Source organism: Tachypleus tridentatus, chromosome 3 (assembly GCF_004210375.1).
Source record: "Tachypleus tridentatus isolate NWPU-2018 chromosome 3, ASM421037v1, whole genome shotgun sequence".
Classification (NCBI taxonomy): Eukaryota; Metazoa; Arthropoda; class Merostomata; order Xiphosura; family Limulidae; genus Tachypleus; species Tachypleus tridentatus.
In genome coordinates this window covers 84090278-84114234 of record NC_134827.1, presented here as the reverse complement: position 1 = coordinate 84114234, position 23957 = coordinate 84090278, and the positions used below count along the sequence as shown (strand labels likewise).

The 23957-nt window shown below is 34.9% G+C and overlaps 1 protein-coding gene across 4 annotated transcripts in view; it reads left to right on the top strand.

Moving 5' to 3' along the window:
• LOC143247371 (myelin regulatory factor-like) overlaps positions 1 to 23957 on the top strand; it is a 351121-nt gene that overhangs the window by 36119 nt on the left and 291045 nt on the right. Inside the window, exon 1 of one of the 4 annotated variants that reach the window (XM_076495347.1) lies at positions 14130 to 14435. The exons of 2 other annotated variants lie outside the window; for them this stretch is intronic. In XM_076495347.1, the coding sequence (XP_076351462.1) occupies positions 14369 to 14435 (67 nt within the window). In that variant the 5' untranslated portion in view covers positions 14130 to 14368. Of the gene's footprint in view, positions 1 to 14129; positions 14436 to 23957 lie in introns of those variants that run through there. One more of the 4 variants, XM_076495340.1, reaches the window with a different exon arrangement.

The window sequence follows — 23957 nt, the reverse complement described above, 5'->3', positions numbered from 1 at the left end:
TATAGTTAGACCACCTTTGGTGATTTCGTGAGGAAAGTTTTTTTTGTTTTTTTTTTCGTAGAACAAATACCGCGGTTCCAACGTTATTTTAAATTTCAGATCTCGGCGATATAAGTTTCAGAAAACAATTATTTTATATATGTACATAGAAAGTTAATACACGTGCACGTTGCTTTCCGTTCGTGTGCTGTGGACCAGCTACTATACTGTTTTATCCGTATCCATCTTCACAAAGTTTGGAAACATGTTGATACTCTTTAAAGTGTAAGCCACACAAACATGTTTCCACAAACTAGTAGAAATATGGCATAAGTCGTAGAGAATCTCCCAATAGAGAAAACAAAACTTTAAACAGGAGAAAATTATTTTATATTAACTAACTTGATTGAATACGTTTGAAGACGTTTAGTTTACGTTGTAGTTACAGTAAGAACCGATAAGAGGCATTTGTTTATCTCTTTACCCCCTCCTCTCCCCAAGGTATGTATGCTGAGTCGCAACAGTAGAAAGAGGGTTTCGATACTTGTGGTGGGCAGAGCACAGATAGCCCCTTGTGCAGTTTTGTGCTTAATTCAAAACAAGCAAACAAAATCACCCCTTTATTAAATTTCGCGCAAATATACCCGAGCTGTGACTTCGTTAGCTGGTTCCAGTTTTGAAGTGATAGACAGAAGAAAACAATTAGTTAACGCCACCCACCGCCAACTCTTGGGCTAGTCTCGAGCCAACGAATAGTGGGTTTTGCCGTCACGTTATAACACTTACTACGACTGAAAGGGCGAAGCTGCTCGTTGATGAGATTCGAACGTGTGATTCACAGAAGAGGTCACTGATATCATTCACGTTAAAAATATCAATCAAATCTATTTCACTTCAAAACATCATACTAAATAAAGTACTAGAAACATTTAAATTACTGAACTCGGAAATAATTTGTTTCTAAGTAAGGGTTATTATAGAAAAAACTTCGTTTACCGTTAGCGTGGAGCTACACAATTTACTAATTGCACTGTACTTGACGTGGGAGTTCTACCATGAAGGCCCGACATGGCCAGATAGTTAAGGCACTCGACTCGTAATCCGAGGGTCGCGGGTTTGAATCCCCATCACACCAAAACAAGCTCGCCCTTTCAGCCGTGGAAGCGTTATAATGTGACTGTCAATCCCACTATTCGTTGGTAAAATAGTAGCCCAAGAGTTGGCGGTGGGTGGTGGTGACTAGCTGCCTTCCATCTAGTCTTTCACCGTTAAATTTGGGACGGCTAGCGAAGATAGCTCTCGTGTAGCTTTTCGCGAAATTCAACGAACCAACTGTTTTTATTGTCTTGTGTTATCTTGATTTAACAAATGAACTGTAGTATGGAAAACCTCTATTATGGAACAAGTTTATATGAAAACAGTTTTCAACACTTTCATGTGTCATTTTTAGTCCAACGTTTTTTTTTTTGTTGTTTTTTTGAGCTATTAATATAAAATATAAAATAACAACTTAATTTTTTGGTGCCACTTTAAATAGACAGAGGGCAGAAGTAACAGTGCTTGAGTCAGGTTTGTTGGATGTTCATAACGGTAAAAACTACTACCGGGGGTCAGAAAAAAATCGTACTGAGAGGTGTATTTTATATTTAGTTGTTAAAGATATGGAAAGAAACCGTTTTTTATAATTGTAGTTGAAAATGAAATAAAACCTTAAGTAAACATTAAAGAATAAAATAATAGACCAAAAGTTTAAACAATCTGATTTATAAGCATATTTTAATACATTTAATTGTCATAAGGATCGTTTGGTTTGTTTTGAATTTCGCGCAAAGCTACCCGAGGGCTATCTGTGCTAGCTGTCCCTAATTTAACAGTGAAAGACAAGAGGAAGGTAGCTAATCATCACTACCCACCGCCAATTCTTGGGACACTCTTTTACCAACGAATGGTGGGATTGACTGAACATTATAACGTCCTCATGGCTAAAAGGGAGAGCATGTTTGGTGTGACGGGGATTCGAACCACGACCCACGGATTACGAGTCGAGTGCCTTAACCATCTGGCCATGCCGGGACCCCATAATGATCGTAGTTTGTTCAGTAGATTTTGAAAAAAATACATGCATTTAATTCAGGTTACAAATCTAATCTTCTGGTAAAACAGCGGTATGTTTACGGAAGTACAACATTAAAATTCTGGGTTCGATTCCCTGCAGTAGACTCAGCAGATAGACCAATGTGGATTTGCTCTAAAGTCTAAAAATACAAACAAGCAATGATGCTCGTTACTGTTTAGTTGCATATTGGTATTGGAATGTTCTTGTTACAGATTTTATCTGTAAAATTATGTTCAGCTGAGTGACCTTTGCCGTAAAGAAAATAATAAAGAAAAAATAGAGGGGCTCAAAGATTGTATTGTTTCGTTATTTTATACGCAGGTGTAAACTTGTATGTGCATTGATTATATCACTATATAAGTAAATTAGTGCAGAATGTTTCCTCAGCTCTAATTGTAGACGCTTAGCGATTACTGAGTATGTCTGTATTCCGTTAAGTCTTTGGCGGCGTTCTGCTATTTAGCGTGCATATCATAGAACTGAAGGATAATATTTATTTCTCGTTTATTCTTATCTCTATATATTTATCGGTTTCGTTGTTGTGTATTATATGCTGACAATTGTAATGTATATTTAATAATGTCTTTCTTTTTTTCTGCCGAGATAATTAGACTTTAAGGTTTTCAAATATTGGATTGACGCAAAATCTCATTTCAAAATATTTTGCATTTTTCAACAATTGGACGGTAGATTTGTTCTGAAACGTATGCGGTTGAACTCATATAATTATACCATATATTGCAAGTATTTTTAAGTTACTTCAGGTATTTATATTCAAGTGAATTTGAATATAATAACATTATTTAAAACCAGATATTCTTATCAATGTGTTGTACTCTATAGTTTCATTTCCATTGAACTTAATTACCACTGTACTACCTTATGAACAAACACAGTTACAAAGTCTAACTTTTTTTTAAAGTATCAGAATATCAGATGGTTAAATATATGTGTAGAATAATACTAATAATACTAAACAGTTCACCCGAAGAAGAAAGGTCCACTTTTCGAAAGCGCTTGTGTTATAAGATTTCGTATGTCTTTGTGTTGGATTGATTTCTTGAATCCACGTGTTTTACTCGCATCATGAAATCATTTAACAAAAATAGTAGAGACTTCAGTGAAATAAAAATTACTAATGGTTATATTTCCTGTATGAAGTGGTCCTTTGTTAGATCAATGATGTATCTAAACACTTATAACGATAAAAATTCAGTTTTGATACTTACCGTGAATAGAACACAGATTGCCCATTATTTAGATTTGTGTTTATCAACAAATAAACCTTAGTAAGTGAACTCCGTTTAATCAAACTAGGTCGAACAGAATGCGTTTTTTCTTATAGCCACATCGAGCTATCTGCTGATCCCACCGAGGGGAATCGAACCGCTGATTGTTACGTTGTAATTCTGTAGACTTACCGCTGTACTAGCGGGAGGCAGGTCAAACAGACAAAAATGAATTTATATATAAAAACTGGAAGAAAACTCAGTTTCAAGATAGAGATGGTTAATTTATGAAAAATGCCTTTAATTTTATAAATAAACCAGATAATGCAGAATGATTAGTTTACTTAAAAAATATTACACCATTGTTATCAAGTTAGAGAAATCACAAGCATTATTTTATTATTTACATTAATTACTACTATTTGATTATCAGATAAAGTAAAACAAATGAATTACTTTATCTTTAACATAAAAATACTACACTTTGTTTACCAGGTAGAGTAAAACACATAGATAACTTTATCGTTATCATAAAAATACTACCATTTGATTACCAGGTAGAGTAAAACAGATGGATTACTTTATCGTTAACATAAAAATAATACTCTTTGATTACCAGGTATGATAAAACAGATGGATTATTTAACATAAAAATACTACACTTTGATTATCAGGTAGAGTGAAACAGGTAGATTACTTTATCGTTAACATAAAAATACTACTCTTTGAATACCAGGTAAAGTAAAACAGATGGATTACTTTAATGTTAACATAAAAATATTTCTATTTGATTATCAGGTAATATAAACCACAAGGGTTAATTTACTGTTAATTATATTAGACTTTAACTATGCAACAGAAGGAATATTTTACAGTTTACATAAAAACGACCAAATCTTAAAAATTAAGATAATTAGAGAAGGGAGCTCTTTTTTAGTTATACTTTAAAAAAAATAATCAGATCATTGATGCAAAAGATGAGGACGCATGTTTGCCTCTGATAGAACTGTAAATATCAGAGCTCGTGATCCGGGTTTAAATCCGGTAGGGCAGTGGTGTTTATCTCACACGAAATATATTCGCTTCCCCCCCCTCTTTTTTTTATGGAGACAAAAACCTTTCATCAACTCACAAATTACACGTACTGCGCTCAACCATATGTGTAGGTTGGTTACTCAGATGTTTTATCACAAGCGTTAAAACAATACTAGGATATTATCGCCAAGTGTAATGAATAATGGCTTAAATACAGCAAAGAAAGCAGTGTTGTAGGTCGTAAAATGTTATCAATATTGATAGCTTTGACCACTAAGTTAACTATAAGCAGGGTGACGTTAATTATAGTGTTAGAAACAATAATATCGTGATGTAAGGCTTAAGGCTATAATTTTTAATCAATATATAGGTTCTTAGAGCATCATAACTTATGGGCAAACGTTTCTCATAAATGTCTGTTACAGCCAAGCTGGGATAACTGTCAACTAAATTCTGAGCAAAACTGAAAATTAATACTGGGTGGAAAGCGCTTGCGTAGTGTGATGTAATATCTTGTCTGGAGAAGTGATTATTGTGATGGTTAATAACTTGTTAACCAGCGAGTTTATTTAAACATAACTGCATGAATAACCACATATTCAATGAAAAACAATTAGTAAACGTAAATGAGGTAAATCGTAGTGTTAATAAATGTAAGTCGAATTAAATGAAACTATTTAATGACAAGTCCCACTAAAAGGGCCGGGCGTGGCCTCATAGTTATTACGCCTGTACTTTATGTATGTACTGTAAATCCTAAAGTTCCTGGATCGTGACTGTTGTCTTAAGAATGTGTTTTGCATTTTGTAGGATGTGAATTCGGTATATAGCGACGTTCATATTCTGCTATTTTCTCAGACCAAAGATAGCGTCCAAAAATATATTAACGTTACACACGCACACACATACGGACTCCTGATTTTGGAACGTATGTATGGTATCAGCATCAAAAAATGACAGTATATCAGCTTGTTTATTTACGACCCAAATAAACGTCTACTTCAGACTCGTGTAGTTGAACCTTTTAGTTTTCGAATACTTTATATAAATGCTAATAGGTATGTTCAGACTTCTTGTTTGGATAAGCTTATGGCCTGGCATGGCCAGATGGTTAGGGCGCTCGACTCGCTGTTTAAGGGTAACAAGTTCAAATTTACATCCCACCAAACGTTCGCACTCTTTCAACAGTGAGGCCGTTATGATGTCCCGTTGAATCCCACTATTCGTTAGTAGAAGAGTAGCCAAAGAGTAGAGTTGGCGGTAGGTGATAATGACTAGCTGCATTCCCTGTAGTCTTACACTGCAAAATTTAGGGACGATAAGCGCAGATAGCGCGAAATTCAAAACAAATAAATAAACACAAACAGATTAAGTACTATAAAGTTATACCACAGCTACTTTCTGTCCATGAAATGAATGCGTACTTACTTAAGTTGTTTTTTAATTTTTAATACCGTGAATGAAGTTGCATAATGAAGCAAAAAACTTGTACAAGTTATCACTTCTCTAATTAGAATTGTATAATCACGTTGAGTTGGAGTAGCACCCCCAGTGGATTAGCGGTACTTCTAGAGCCTTATATATGATTTAAAAAAGGGTTTCGAGACTTGTTATGGACACAGAAAAGATAGCCCATTGTGTAGCTTTGCACTTAACAGCAAACAGACGAAGCAGAATAATAGACGCACACAGAATTGGAGTAAATTCCTTTTTGCACCACATATCAATTACTTGAAACACCTGTAGGCTATAAAAAGCTTCGCAGAAGTAAGACAAAATCTAGAGTACAAAATAAGAATAGTAGAATGTATCGTGGCAGGAGAGGTATTTGAAGATAAAGGAACCACACTTCGTTTGGGATACACTGTACATCAAACATCTGTTCACATTCCTACAACACAAATGAAGTGATAAAGCTTCAAAATTATGAGTTATAGGCACTTAAGTTGAGAATCACTCATGTCTGCAACCATTTATCGGAAGTTGTATGTTGTTTATAACGAAAAACACGAATAAAAAACAACAATAAAATAAATGGGTCACTTTAAGCGCCCACTGGGGAGTGGTAGTGGAACTTGTATCTGAAATTTGACATTCCACTCCTATGTGGGTCATACATACCTGGGTAAAACTAATATATATAGATATTTATAATTAAAAGAAAGGGATTACCCAGATAATTCCAGTAACATCATGCAACAATCGCTTTTTGCTGTTAAAAATAGACTCCTTTATATAAGTAAACTTAAGTAATCCCTCGTAAACCGGAAGGATTCAGGAATACCTCTTTCCACGTAGACTATCATGTGTTTGACGTGATTGTCGCCTCTGACTGAACTTCACCAGTGATATGAAATGTATATCGAGAAACTTTGTTCAACATTCGGGGAAAAAAAAAAGTTCACATTGAGTTTGGTTACTGTTGTAAATTTAGTTGCGGTGGTTATGAAATTTTTTATTTTAGTATAAAACATACAAATTGAAATCGGCATCCAAACGCTTTTTGCTCTGCGGAGATCGAACTCCTAATTCTAGCAGTTAAACCTTATAGCTTAACGCTGAGCCACTGTAAAACACAGAATATCTCATTACAAAAAATCAACGAATATTCTACTGATTTATTTTTCCTTTTTTCACGTATTATGAATACGTGAAGTGGTGTTTCGTGGCTGATGACATTTCTGTGTAGTGAAGTCACGTATTTTATTTGTCCTTAATAGAGAAAGGTGTTACAAAGTGAACATTGGAACTAACTGTTAAATGTTGTATAATCATTTATCAACTAATATGTAGCATCATTGAAAATTTTCTGTTGTTGTTGACCTAGTAATAACAATGCTGATGTTTTTCTTTACTTACCATAATACGTTTGTGAATTTCTTCCATAAACAAACCATTCAGTTAGTAAATTCATAATTGAACGTAAACACAATTTTAGCTTATCTCTAGATGTGTTACATGCAGCTAATGTAATACTGACATATTTTTACCACGTTTCTTTCCAATGGATTATAGGGAATTTGGATATTATAACAATACCTCAAACACATTACAAATGTTTGGGATACGACAGACATAAGTAATAGTCGTGGCACTGTGGTTATATTTCTTCGTAAGATGAAATAAGACTTTGAACGTTCTCAAACTGAACGAAGTTTGTTGTAGTTTGGTAATCATCTTTTCTTCTGTTTATCGTTTTAACTGCACAGAACAGCTTAAGTAAGGTAAAGAAAATAATAATATTAGTAGATGCATGCTCGTAAGTATATTTTACATGCGATTTGAAGCCTGTTATTAAAATGTTTATGAATTTGTTTATGTTGATTTGTTCCCCCATCCTTAATTTACGATATGTTCGAGATGACAGTTATCAGTTTACCTGTCTTTGTTGCACAACGGAACGTATGGCAGTATTTGATTCTGCGATTATAGCTAAAGAACCCTCGTTGGTGTGACCTGGTAACGCATCTGAAGCAACGTAGTTGGAATATAGTTCCCTTGTTTGTTTTCAGTGAAGACAGATGAAGTGGGGGTTTCCTGTATGGAGTGGGGATTTCCTGGGCTATGGCTGAAATTTTCATTTCATGTCTACTGGTAATGTAGATCACATGAGATGTATAAGGGCGATAATTCTCACAGATATTGTATTCGACTTCTTTTGTTTCAATCTTTCGATAGGTCATTTGTAATTTTATGGACTTACAACGCGAAAATCGAAGGGTTCGATTCCTCACAGTAAAGATAGGGCGTATATGGCCTATTTTGTACCTTTGCGCTAAAACAGTCAAACAAAAAAAAATTGTAAATCATTATATTTAAATATATACAAAACAGTAGTCCTAGATTTATTGTAGGGCCCGGCATAGCCAAGCGTGTTAAGGCGTGCGACTCGTAATCTGAGGGTCGCGAGTTCGCATCCCCGTCGCGCCAAACATGCTAGCCCTTTCAGCCGTGGGGGCGTTATTATGTGACGGTCAATCCCACTATTCGTTGGTAAAAGAGTAGCCCAAGAGTTGGCGGTGGGTGGTGATGACTAGCTGCCTTCCCTCTAGTCTTACACTGCTAAATTAGGGACAGCTAGCACAGATAGCCCTCGAGTAGCTTTGTGCGAAATTCAAAAAAACAAACTTTATCGCACAAAAAGTAGTCCTAGCTTTATCACACAAAAAGTAGTTATCGTTTTACAACACAAAAATAGTCCTAACTTTATTACACAAAAAGTAGTTCTGGTTTTAACACACAAAATTTAGTTCTAACTTTAGCACATAAAAAGTAGTTCTAGCTTCAGCACACACAAAAAAGCCAAACTTTCACAACAGTATACTTGAAAGTAAAAGGACTTCTGACTTGCAAAGTATAAATTTCTTTACATTCTTTCTAAAGGTTAGTGTTTGATTCATCTTTAATCTTTAGATAAATGAATGGTTATGAAAGATTAATCATAAATTTTAATTCATGAAGACCATATGATTGCTGGTATGTAAAGGACAAGCGATTTTCCTCAAGGTTTTAATGCTATCACTCCTGACGAATCTTTTGTTCGTGTGTTTGCAGTTACTGGTAACTTATACTTTCAGTTGGTGTCCTACCCAATAAACGGATGTTCCTAAATTTTAAATGTTATAAGACTTCACCTGTTTGCCTTTGAATTTGGAAGAAATCTTGAACACTTATAAATTTTGGCTATGCCTACAATTCAAGAGGAATTTTTCCTCTTATTATATATTTAATTATTTATGAATTTATTTTCTTTTATTCTGGAAAGTTATCTGTCTACATTTCAAATTTTATGACGTACTTAACTTTTTACGCCCACCATCAACAAACTGTTGGGTTTGTAAACATCATGCATTGCGTTACTATATCAAATTAATCATGTGGCTGAGCGTACCCTGTTGTTTCGTTTGGTCGTTGTTTGGTCATGTGACCTGTGAGGATTATGTACACTTGGCCTTCTACTGTGTTTGCTTTTGAATTTCGCGCAAAGCTACTCAAGAACTATTTGTACTAGCCGTCCCTAATATACCAATGATAGACCAGAAGGAAGGCAACTAGTCATCACCACCCACAGCCAACTCTTTGGCTACTCTTCGACAACAAATAGTGGAATTGAACAAAATATTATAACGATTCCACAGTTGAAAGGATGATCGTGTTTGATGGGACGAGGATTCGAATCGGAGAATCGCTGATCGTCAGTCGAACAAACCACCTGGCGTCCTGGTGTTAGTAACGTTATTGTAACATACCTTTTTTTGAGGTGTATGTCGTTTTCACTGCTTTCATCGTCTTGGTTTAATATATCCGTTTTGTTATCTCCTCTTCGAATAGCAACACCTACATCACGTTAATTTTATGAATTTTCCGTAAAGCTCTGCAAAGACTAACTGTACATAGCCATCCCTAATTTTTTTTGCTGATAGGACAGGGGGAAGGCAGATCATCAACAGCACCCATCGCCAACTCTTGGGCTGCTAATTTACTGAATAGTGAAATACCACCGTCACTGTAAAGGTTTGTCCACGACTTCAAAATGTGGGTCTTGTTTTTGGGGGAACGGGCCACAAACCATGAATTCTTGGAGTCACAGTCTGGAAAAGCTGCCACTATACTACAACTAGCCCAATGCTGAAAATGTGGAAAATTTGTTAGTGAAATATTATTCGTAGTATTTAACAGTACAGGAACTAGTAAATATTATTGGAAACCTGACCAGCTATCTTACACAAAACATTCAAATTCAAAGGAAGTGCCTTCGAGGAAAGCAAACCTTCATTTCTTAGAATTTGTCTTCGAAAAACAAAAAGTCGTAAAATTTTTTTCCAAAAAATTTACGCTAGTATTACTACACCTAGCGAGAAGTTACTGTCGCTGAATGTGAAAACTTTGGAAGGAGTATAGTGTGCAAAATATATATTAGCTTAAATATTCAGTGACACCATTTTATTTCGAGTAAAATGGGCCAGCAATGATGCGTTGAGAATTGGTCTCAAATTTAGTGAAGTGACAAGAACACTTTCCATACTCATTTACGAATTAATGACCGAGTGTAGATCATAGTGAGAAAAGTAAACAACCTAGCATTGATAATTTAGTTTGGAGACGACTTGAGTGGGTAGCGAAAGAAACGTTATTACAAATGTACAGCGTTTCGACAATTATTTGTAACGATGATGATGACAGAAACTTATAGAAACGTTGTACATGTGTAATAACAACGTTTTTACTAACCATTCATAAGCCGTCTCCAAACTTTTTTTGTAAAAAGTGGCTTTGTTTTCGTTAAAGCTCCTTCTCTGCGGGTCAGTATACTTGTTCATAAGGAAGATGTTTGTTACCAAAGCTATCACAACTTCTAGTTAATTTTAAACTATATTAACTGGTTTAAAATGCCCTACCCAGAGGTCAGTTGTTTATACTATGGAGCAGGTTTCATTACAACAAATGGCTAATTTCAAAGTATCGGTATCAGCCAGTTTAAAATGCCCTACCCAGAGCTCAGTTGTTTACTTTATGGAGCTTGATTCAAGCATAAGTTTGAGTAATACATTTTTTTTCATTCCAAATATCTGAGATTTATTTATTGGAAGCCGAATGACCTGAATCATATAAGTGTAGTGATAAAAACGTATGCCCATTTACATACACACGTGCATATAAAGCCATTATAGCATCTATACACTTGTTACCACTATAAACATTGAGTCTTGATTTGAAAGGTTTACAGAGGTTGACTATGGTATGTTACAACGAGTTAGAGCCTCACCACGTCTTAGTCCATGCACCACTTTTAGCCTTGCTCTACCTACAGACCGTTAATCTTAACTATGTCCTTCGGCATAATTTACATTGCAAAAGGTTCCATCGTGAAGCTGTCCTGTCCAAATTACACCAGTCCTCCTTTCTTGATTTCATTAATTCAGCTAGTGTACGCAGTTGATGTAATTTGTGCACACCTTACTGACGCCACAGTGGCAATCCAGAACTTTCTGGATTATGGTGCATACTGTTGCTAAGAGGTACGTGTACAGATTTTGACAGTGCCCTCTGTGTTCCTGGATTATCTCCTCTTACAAGATTCCTCACTTTGTTTATCACGACTGGAGTGAGATTTGTCACATGTCTTTCTGGATGCTCTTGCTGCTTAAAGTTGCTCGTGAGACAACAGCACTCATTGTAAACTGTGGTTACAATCGAAGAATTAGGTTTATTCCGTCATCCTTATAGTGCACCAGTGTTTCAGGGTCGGGAGTATTTTTAGTGACAAAACCTGCGAACTACGAATTTTCTAATTCACAATTCGAAACTGGTAACTACCAGATCGCACTCACCTAATCTTTACTTTACGGATGAGGTGATGTCACTCTTGATTGGTTTGGGGTCCATTGCTGATCTAAATACTCTACTTTGAGAATTTTTTATCTTTCATGGATAACATTCAAGGTTTTCTTTTCCTCGAAATGTCCATTTTTTAACGTCGTTGACCAATCTCATTGCATGTATGTAAGAAGCATTTAACTTTTTCCGGTTCTGAACCGTTTGAAATTTAGTTGTCAACGTAAAGACGGAAATACTTAGCTGCTTCGGTTTCGAATTGATATTATTCCACCTATGTTACCCCTTTTCAGCCCTAGCCTAACAAGTAGCCTCCATAACGTTTAAACTGAAAGTTTCCAAAGTATAAATACACCACCAATACCACTTACACCCGTTAACAGGAATACAGTGCTTTTTGTCCAAAAAACGTCAGCGTTTAAATTGAAACACATATTTCGATTTGATATAAAGATTCCAAACATTATTTCACGTATTCTATAGCGAAACTAACGCAGAAAAGCATCGGTGTTATTGTTTCACCTGCCATCTTGTAGATCGAAAGGTTCGGTGTTCCAGACACTATGCCTGATGAATAAACTTCACACTTTCAGTTGTAGAAGCCTTATAACTTTGAGTCCCAGTGACTGTTTAGACGTTGATTGCTTCTGATCGGTGGCCTTTCGCTGGTAAACATTTCTAACTTAGGCGTTGGCTGTTTCTGACCGATGACCTTCCTCTGGGCAACATTTGTAACTTAGGGATGGTTGTCTTTGCGTCATCCTTATTAGTAACTGACTTACTTGTTTGCCATTAGCCGCAGCAGGGTTTTGATGAAAACTCAGTGTTCATCTTATTCTATAGAATTGAAGACTTGAAACGTTTTTTACTCATCTGAAGGTGTTTCCACATGCCATTTATCTATATGACAGAAAAGTGGATATTTGGTTTTTATAATGGTTCAGGTTAACATTGGTAGATTTTTTATTTTATTTTTTTGGAATTTCGCACAAAGCTACTCGAGGGCTATCTGTGCTAGCCGTCCCTAATTTAGCAGTGTAAGACTAGAGGGAAGGCAGCTAGTCATCACCACCCACCGCTAACTCTTGGGCTACTCTTTTACCGACGAATAGTGGGATTGATCGTTACATTATAACGCCCCAACGACTGGGAGGGCGAGCATGTTTGGCGCGACGCGGGCGCGAACCCGCGGATTACGAGTCGCACACCTTACGCGCTTGGCCATGCCAGGCCACATTATTAGAAGGTAGGCGTGCTCTTTCGATACTGCAGTGTCTGTTTCGAATCTTAATAAAAACTGTAACACTAACATTTTTTTAAAATTTTGTAAAAAACAGTTGAAATGTTTTGCTATACATTAAATAATACCCCTCTCTCACCCAGCTGCTCAGCAGTAAGTAATGCTAAAAATCAGGTTTTGACACCTGTGGTGGGCAGAGCATAGATAGCCAACTCTGAAGCTTTGTTATTAACAACAATCATTAATTATTGTTGTTGCTCGTTATTAAGCACGAAGCTAACCAAAGGACTGCCCACCACAGGTATCGCAACCCGGACTATAGCGGTATAAGTCCGCAGACATACCACTGTACTACTGCGGGGATCTGACAATTATTAAACAATGATACCGTAGGTTTCTTTTTTGTTGTTTGTTGTCCATAGAAAATATGTCACTGACCATTTTAATATTTCATCGTTTACTTTAATTGTGCAAAACGCCCGTGTCTCTCACCCCACGTAACTCAGCGTTAAGTCTCTGGATTAATGACACAAAAATCATGTTTCCATTCCCGTGAGAACTTTTCTGTATTTAACAAGGAACACAAACGCGAGAGTTTGTTCATTAGCAGGTCTTAAACTACCGTTGTCTGTAAAAGCAATGCAGAAGAACAACTGTAAACGTTTTATTTCTTTGATAACGTCTCTGTATATGTAGTTGTACTATCCGTTCCAGGATAACCATTATGACTGGGGATAAATAACAGATTTGTAACCCTTGAATTTTCGAAATAAAAATTAGTTATTTGACTAAACTTCATGTACTATTCATCCATCGTTATGTATGTTTTTAATCTTTGTAATAGAAAGAACTTCTGTATACGTAGTTTTGTATATTATAAACTTTTAAGACTGGTGTGTGGTACGAAACAATAACATTAAGCCTGCAACCAAGGTTTAATATTAAGTGAATGAAGCGATTAAAAGGTGTAGAATTCTTTACATTAAAATAACTGTAATACGCTCTTTATACCATTTATATTTTTACATTATAGTTTGTGCTGTTTTATGAATAAAGTCATGGCTTCGTTGTAGGTATATATTTAAATATAATATTATCTCACGGGTTACCCAAGGGTGCTAGCATGAACACTCCTTATCTCGTCTCGAGCACGTGCCACGTTCGCTGGAATTATCTTTCTTTGTAGATGTGCGTGTAATACGTACATGTCTGTATTGTATTTCTCGCGTAGTGGGTCGTTTCGACGTCGTTTGTGCACTTGTTGGAATGAGAAGTTACGAAGCTCAACACAACGACACAGGGTCAGGCGGCTTGTGACCTATCCCTCTTTAAGGCTAGTAACTGTCAGTTGCTAAGTTACAGGTATTCTAGCGGAATCGTCACTCTTCGATGGGTAATAATTGAGCTTGACTTTGTTCTACGCGCTTTCCAGTCATGTCGTGGGAAAACAATGATTTAACGAGTACAGATATTTCTACTCTTTATAATTTGTTAGCTAATGGTGAGTGGAATTTTTCAATAATTTTTCTCAGTTTAGAATTTTTCGTTAATATAGTTCACCAGGTGGTGGACTGAGATATCAGCATTCAAATACTTTTAATAGTCGTGTTTTACTGATGAAAAGTTTATAGTTTCGTAGCACACATGAAAAGAAACACATAAAATATGTGAAAAACCACGAACACTTAAACCTTATGGTTTGGGCACATATTAAGATTCGGAGCAATACCAACCTAGAAGTAATGTAAGCATATTATTGCGTTAACAGTAAGTTTACCACAATTATATTAACATGCTGTGTCTAAAGTAATACACTTATGTTAATACACTATCTCTAGAATATGTTTACAATATGTATGTAAATTTAATACGGTATGTTAACATATTGTGTCTTAGAGTAAATGTATTACATTTATGTTAATGTACAGTGTCTGTAGCAAGGTTACTGTAGTTACGTTTACATACTGTGTCCAGAGTAAAACTACTACAGTTATTTTAATGTACTCTGTCTATAGAGTAAATATACATTAGTTATGTTAATGTGCTGTGTCTGTAGCAAGGTTACTGTAGTTACGTTTATATACTGTGTCCAGAGTAAAACTACTACAGTTATTTTAATGTACTCTGTCTATAGAGTAAAATATACATTAGTTATGTTAATGTGCTGTGTCTGTAGCAAGGTTACTGTAGTTAACGTTTACATACTGTGTCCAGAGTAAAACTACTACAGTTATTTTAATGTACTCTGTCTATAGAGTAAAATATACATTAGTTATGTTAATGTGCTGTGTCTGTAGCAAGGTTACTGTAGTTAACGTTTACATACTGTGTCCAGAGTAAAACTACTACAGTTATTTTAATGTACTTTGTCTATAGAGTAAAATATACATTAGTTATGTTAATGTGCTGTGTCTGTAGCAAGGTTACTGTAGTTAACGTTTACATACTGTGTCCAGAGTAAAACTATTACAGTTATTTTAATGTACTCTGTCTATAGAGTAAAATATACATTAGTTATGTTAATGTACAGTGTCTGTAGCAAGGTTACTGTAGTTACGTTTACATACTGTGTCCAGAGTAAAACTACTACAGTTATTTTAATGTACTCTGTCTATAGAGTAAAATATACATTAGTTATGTTAATGTGCTGTGTCTGTAGCAAGGTTACTGTAGTTAACGTTTACATACTGTGTCCAGAGTAAAACTACTACAGTTATTTTAATGTACTCTGTCTATAGAGTAAAATATACATTAGTTATGTTAATGTGCTGTGTCTGTAGCAAGGTTACTGTAGTTAACGTTTACATACTGTGTCCAGAGTAAAACTATTACAGTTATTTTAATGTACTCTGTCTATAGAGTAAAATATACATTAGTTATGTTAATGTACAGTGTCTGTAGCAAGGTTACTGTAGTTACGTTTACATACTGTGTCCAGAGTAAAACTATTACAGTTATTTTAATGTACTCTGTCTATAGAGTAAAATATACATTAGTTATGTTAATGTGCTGTGTCTGTAGCAAGGTTACTGTAGTTAACGTTTACATACTGTGTCCAGAGTAAAACTATTACAGTTATTTTAATGTATTCTGTCTATAGAGTAAAATATACATTAGTTATGTTCATATACTGTGTCTGTAGCAAGTTTACTATTGTTATGTTAACGTACTGTGTCTATAGATTAAATATACTACAGTTATGTTAATATACTGTGTCTGTAGCAAGGTTATTATAGTTACGTTAACATACTGTGTTTAGAGTAGAGATAGTACAGTTATGTTAATATACTGTGTCCAGAGTAAATATAGTACAGTTAAGAGAAATAAAACTCTGACAGTTATGTTAATGTACTGTGTCTGTAACAAGGTTACTATAGTTACGTTAACATACTGTGTCTGTAACAAGGTTATTATAGTTACGTTAACATACTGTGTTTAGAGTAAACAGTACAGTTATGTTAATATACTGTGTCTAGAGTAAATATACTACAGTTAAGTGAAGTAAAACTCTAACAGTTATGTTAATGTACTGTGTCTGTAACAAGGTTACTATAGTTACGTTAACATACTGTGTCTGTAACAAGGTTATTATAGTTACGTTAACATACTGTGTTTAGAGTAAACAGTACAGTTATGTTAATATACTGTGTCTTGAGTAAATATACTACAGTTAAGTGAAGTAAAACTCTAACAGTTATGTTAATGTACTGTGTCTGTAACAAGGTTACTATAGTTACGTTAACATACTGTGTCTATAGAGTAAATATGCTACAGTTATGTTTGTTTGAAAAGTATTATTCATAGCTACAAGACAGAGTGACAAACCTTTCTTCCGATTATGCGAGTCGAACTCCCCCTCCCCACACTCTTGCCTCTGTATCACATTTACTATGTTAATAATCCGGGTTTACAAATTTAGAACACCTCAAACGAACTCACAGGAAAGAGGGTTGAAACTGACACATTTTTCAAAATGGCGAATTTCACTTGTGAAGATTTATCTAATTCTAAGGAATGTTGGCTCTCACAGTTTAAGACTCACATATACACAACGTCGTGTGAAGTGTATTAAAAAATACGATCTCAAATATATTAATGTTTTAACTTTACCAAACTAAACAGGGAGGAAGAAATAATAAGGTAATTACTGATAATACTCAGTTACCCTAAACGTAAAGTACGAGTGAGATGGAATTATTTCTGTAGTTCCTATTTACTAATGGGATGTTCATCTGTATTGTCACGGTCATGGTGATGGCCTTCATTGTAAAGTATGTGTATAAGCGCTTAGAACATAGATTATTGTGTCTCTTGGTTATCTCCGTATCCTGTATCTACGATGGACATTGGACTTGTACTTTCGTTGTAGTCACCCGGAGAGCGTTTTTCACCACCTGATCTTTTCACATTTCATGTTACCTAAACGTGAATGATAAACAGTTAATACAACCTCCGTGGTACTTTCTTAATCCATGAGTACTTGTCCTGAATGTTATCAAAGGCGGCTGTATTTACGTAAATTTTAATCGTATCAACTATAAATAAGAGGGAATCTCCAATAGCCGCGGCACCTAAATTCCTTTTAAGCTGGATTAGAGTAAATTGATCTATGAGACCTATTTTTCCTTTTCATTAGCTATATTTAATATGCTAACAATACCAAGCGTGGAATGCTCGTATATTCGATTCGATTTTATTACTCGTCAGGATCTATACCAACCTACCCTCAAATTGAAATTAGTCTAGCTAGGATTATAATAAATTATATTACGAGACCTTATAAGATTCAAAGACATCAATCGAACGGGTTTGGTCTTCTGAGCCCAAAATTATAATTGGAACTTAAATTGGTCAAAATATGGCAGAGCAATGAGCTAAAATTTTGTACTTGGGAAAACAGAAAAACGAACTCGGAACCATTCTGTGAGCCACGATGCCGCGATTTGAAATCTATTACGTCTGATTTTTAATGTCAGTGTAATAAAACTACTTAAATGTAAAACTAAATACTTCGCGATTCATTATTTCATTCAAAGCGAACGGTTAACTCTCACTCTTTTATGGGCAATTATTGAAAAAAAATTTGTACTTTTGTATGTTTAATTTGCCAATTTAATGTTATTTCACCAGACAGAATTATCGGAGTATTGTAATTGTCTTCCTCTTTATGTTCACTTATGCGGTCACGTGCTACCTGTTTTGTCTTGTTTAAAATACCTCTTTGGAGAAAAAAGTGAGATAACATAGATTAAACTCAAAGTGCTTTCGTTTCAAATTTAGTAGAAGTCCCTACTTTACTACGTTTTTGTAAGAATACTATTGATATTGTGAAGGTGCGTTTTGTTATCTATTGTGTGAATTAATGTCACACTATACACGTGACCATGTCTGGCCAACTTACGTTAAGTAAACGTTTTGATTAATCAAAGAGTAAAAATTTCGACAGAGGGCGCTATAATCATCACATTGGCCTCAATAAGAGTTGTCTATAACTATGATGACTACAAAGAGTTACACAAGTAACCTAAACACCTCCTAGTAGTTACGATTATTAGAGATTTTAAAAAAATCTTTCCCTGACACATATTTGTGTGAAACAAATGCATTTATTTTGTGTTTCAATTTTTAATCTATTCAGTAACGAAAGTCGTTTAATGAAGTTCTAGGATATGTATCAAAGAGCTAATGAAAAGGCAAAGCCAAATTGACAAGCATAATTATGTACAAAGAGGAAAATCAGTCAGTAGTGCACACAAGGCTCGGAGATATCTCTACAACTCACCATCACGTGGTCTCTATCTGATGCAGTAGATAGATTGACGGCTTGTTTAGGCTTGGTACCAGCGTATGATGTGTCATCTCGTATCACTTGCATTATTATGTGTTCTCCCCCCTACATTTTTTTAAAAAATAACTTCTCAGTTTTGTGAGTTATCCATTAAGTTCAGCTACGTGAAATCGACATCACGGTTGAATATCACGCTTTCTGTTAGTCCTTTCTTTTACTGTGTCAATTTTTGTAGGGTTAAAAAAAGCGAGATTAACCCTAACCTGTGCTTTCCGAGTACTCGTTTCACGTTACTACTCAGTTTCACATGACTGGTGTCGATGATCTTATTGAAATTGATCTAAAGTCTCTGCGATTGTTGCTTGGTCTGATGGTTAGAGCGTTCGACTTGCAACCTGTGGGTTACGGGTTCGACATCCCGTCACCGAACATGCTCATCCTTTCAGTTGTGGGGGCGTTATAATATTACGGTTAATCCTACTATCCATTGGTGAAAGAGTAGCCCAAGAGTAGCTTTGTGCGAAATTCAAAACAATCCAAACCAAACCCTCTAATCTGTCACTGCTGATATAAAGACGACTAGCGCATATAGCCCTCTAGTAGCTTTTTCGCGAAATTCCAAAACATATCAAACTCTACGATTATGTTGGAATATATTATTTTTTACTAATAGTTTTACGGATAACTTTCATGGAAATAGAAGTGTTTAATTTTTATTTAACCTTCTTTAGGTGTGAAGAGATGCTGCAATAAAAATTGATATATATCACCGATATGGTCTTTATGGGTCCTTTATCACCAGTTTATCTCCCACTCATTTCCCCTAGTAAGTTAAATAAGACATTTAAACTAAATTAACTGTGTTTCATATGGTAATCGTGAAATATCAATACCTTATACATTGTATACATTAAAATTGTGACTATAAATGGCATTCAGTGTATTCTGAGATATGTGTTATTTAAAATTAAAACACCTGAATTGTGATTCAGTACGCATAGATGCCGCAGGAAGGAGCAAGAGGGGCATCTGTCCCTGCACATTTCACACACAGACACAAAATAGCACGTATTGTATTGTAAATGTAACATCGTAGTTAAATATGTTTAGTAATTTTACTAAAACTGTAAATGTGGTTACACTGTAAAAGTTGATTCCCTACTTTTATGTTTATTGTTAAGCACAACGGGCTATCTGTGCTTTGCCCACCAGGGATATAGAAACCCAGTTTTTATCGTTGTGAGCCCATTGACATACCGCTATGCCAGTGGGAGAAGAGTACATAAATATTTTTCCCCAACATGAAATTAGTATGGGCTTTGAAAGGTGACAATAATTTTTTGTGGTGTTTTCTCTTTGTGTTATAAAACTGGTGTTGGTGTTATTTTCTGTTTAGAAAAAATGTGTTAAAATATACAGTTTCGGGTCCATTATTTCTTTACTATATAAACATATTTGTGTATTTATTTTATCAACTCTTTTTTTCTAACTCTGGTTCCTGTTTACACACTGCTGACCAGTTGTTCCATTATACATTAGTTATTTCTGTTGGATTGGATTGGAAAATAAGGAGAAATTCTATGTGTACTTTTGGTCAGATGAATAGAGCGCTTGATTTCGCTCTTTCATTGTGGGGCGTGATAATGTTACGGTAATTCCCACTATTCGTTGGTAAAAGAGAAGTCCACGAGTTGGCAGTGGGCAGTAATGACTTAGCTATCTTCCCTCTAGTCTTACATTGCTAAATTAGGGACGGCTAGAGCAAATAGCCTTCGCGTAGCTTGGCGCGAAATTCAATACAAACCAACCTGCTTGCACTTATGAACTGTTTTGTCTGTTGAAGTTCACTTTTAACCCTCTGTTTTAGGATACAACACGTGTTATTAAGGAAGTTACAACCATCACAGTCCTCCTATTACGTCATCTTGCTCTTCTTGAGCGCTTTTGTATTAATTAAAATCGTTGTCTGCATTCTGTGTTCATTTATGTGGATTATACGCCATAATCTTGGTCTGTGTTATTAAGTTTAAATCTCTGACTTTGTTTTTAAGTTCGTAAAAACAGGTACTTAATTGGGTTTCAACGAAACGCGATATATTAATAATAAAAACAATATAAAATAGTATATCTTTCTTTTGCCATTTTTTAAATGGAAAGTTCTGTATTTAATTTTGCTGAAATAAAGGTTCCTTCAGTGTATTGCTGAATAAAAGGTATCGTCATGTAAACGAAAATAGGACATTAAATCAAAGGAGTGTTTTAATATTATTTATATCATCACGATAGTAAAGTTTTCAGGTGTAAATCATTTCGAATACTGATATTATATGCGAGTTCTGACCTTCGTCAGTGAAATTGTAAAAACACCATATAAGCTTACATCTGGTGACTACAGTATTTATCAGTTTAGAAAAGGGCCTTTGCACGACGTTGTTTCTTTGACCTTATCTCAAAGACAGGTTGTTTGTTTTAGCTCAAGGCTACAAAATGGGCTGAGTGAGTTTTATCTTCCGTAGGCAACCGAAGCCAGGATTTTAGCGTTGTAATTTCACAAATTCCTACTCACCTACCGAGGAACCTTAAAGACAGAAGTGTGGTTTTCTAAGTAGTAGTTTTTATGTAATCTATATCATACAGTGGATATATATATATATATAAAGTCGCACTAAGTGATTCATTGACTTCTCTTCATAATCTGTCTAGAATAAATAAATAAAGCTTTACAGAGACCCACAAATATGTTTGGTGCATCGTTCCGTTATTTTTAATAGTTAGGTTTCCAAGGCATTCTTACCATACAGTCTTAAACTTTTTTGTGTGTGTTAAGTGGGGAATTTCTACTAGAAAAAACTACATTTATAAGATGGTCAAATTTCGTCAGAAAGGACCAAGACAACTTCTAAGTCTTTAAAGCCTGTTTTTAGAATTATAACACAATTTCACCATCGAGTCTGTTAACTCGAGCTAATTACCTTTCATACCATTAATGTCTGTTGTGGGTATTGTTGTTAGTTATTAAGCACGAAGTTACACAAGGAGTTATCTGTCCTCTGCCCACCACACATATCGAAACCCGCTTTCTGGCAATTTCTGTTGTGAATTGGTGTGTTATCGTATGCTCAAGTTTGTATATATTTTCATTAATACAGCTATGCCTTAATGGTGTTAAGAAAGCACTCAGATTCAAAAATTCAATTAAAGACAAGAAGGCTAAGAAACTATAAGTCGAGCACTTCAATTTAAATGGTTTACCTTTCTTCATCAGGAACCAAACTGGGAATACCTACGAGTAACACTGTTTACAGGAATATATAATTTTCTTTTCTCAGTTTTATCTAGTTATTCTGAAGCAGTAAGATGTGATGGTAAGTCATTCTAATGTTCGAAATACTTGCTAACATTCCACCTGAACCTAGTTTGATTGGAGATTCTAATAAGAAGGGTGCAGAGTGTTTATCTCCTGGTAAGTATTTTTGGCATGCTGTTGAGCATTGAGGTGCTTGGATTTTTTCCCATTGTTTTCTGACATTTTATTAGACTAGTTATACTGAAAAGTGTCGTATTTAGGCATCTTTAGTTAATTTATTAAACTACTAAATGTTTCAGAAACGACTTACAACCTTACTCTTGAAAATACTATCAGCACGAATATTGTTTTAAAGGAAAAAATACAAATCACACACAGACTGAATCCTTTCAAAATAAACTTTGTGATCTGTGTTAAGTTAAAACACAATTAAAAAACTTAATGTCATACTGTACGAGTAATAATTGTGTTAATAGTAAACCATACCAACTGTACGAGTAATAATTTTTAATAGTAAACCATCCCAACTGTATGTGTAATAATTGTGTTAATAGTAAACCATCCCAACTGTACGAGTAATAATTGTTAATAGTAAACCATCCCAACTGTACGAGTAATAATTGTGTTAATAGTAAACCATCCCAACTGTATGAGTAATAATTGTTAATAGTAAACCATCTCAACTGTACATGTAATAATTGTGTTAATAGTAAACCATCCCAACTGTACGAGTAATAATTAGTATTAATAGTAAACCATCCCAACTGTACGAGTAATAATTAGTGTTAATAGTAAACCATCCCAACTGTATGAGTAATAATTGTGTTAATAGTAAACCATCCCAACTGTACGAGTAATAATTAGTGTTAATAGTAAACCATCCCAACTGTACGAGTAATAATTAGTGTTAATAGTAAACCATTCAAATCGTATGAGTAATAATTAATGTTAATAATAAAACATTCCAAGTGTACGAACTAATAATTAGTGTTAATAGTAAAACATCCCAAATTGTACGAGTAATAATTGGTGTTATAACGAAACATCCCAATTGTTTGAGTAATAATTAGTGTTAATAGTAAAAGATCCTAACTCTATGAAGTGCCCCCAGTAGCTCAGCGGTATGTCTGCGGACTTACAACGCTAAAAACCGGGTTTTGATACCCGTGATGGGCAGAGCACAGATAGCCCATTGTGTAGCTTTGTGCTTAATTCAAAACAACAACAACAACTGTATGAAGTAATAATTAGTGTTAATAGTAAAACATCCCAATTTCACGAGCACTTACCATGAGCAACAGCTATTTTAAACTCATTACATTTTTGTTGTTACGTATTGCTTTTGTTTTTCATACGTTCCTATACCCATAAAAATAATTAACGACCATAATAGATGGATACTAAAGAGTGTGGAAATAATACTTACACGACCACATGGGCATAGTAAACATATTCAGGTGAAAATTATTTCTGGCAGATGACTTTGATTGTTGTAGACGTATAGCTACCAATATTCACGACTTGCTACGTTAATTCTAACAGTCCTTTGTCTTTAAAATAAAAACAAAACACAGACATTGAGTCGTAAATCAGGGTATGTCGAAAACGTAATTTATTAACCAATAATTCTATTCCCTAATCAGTATACAGACTAATACATTCAAACACTTTAATATCTTTATTTACCATTCTCAAATTTGTCAAAATAGTTCTGCTACTAGGGGCGTTGCGTATTTTACTTTATGCAACCTCGACTGCCACCCATTCTGATGTTTAGTGAGTCTGTGTACCTTTGGTACGTTGGTTGCTACTTTATAATAATTCTCTTTAAAATCATTTGTGGCCATACGTGACCTAGTAGTTAGCGTTCTCGAACTGTGAATTGGATGATTTATTTTTATTCGCGATCCGTTGCCCCACCAACACTT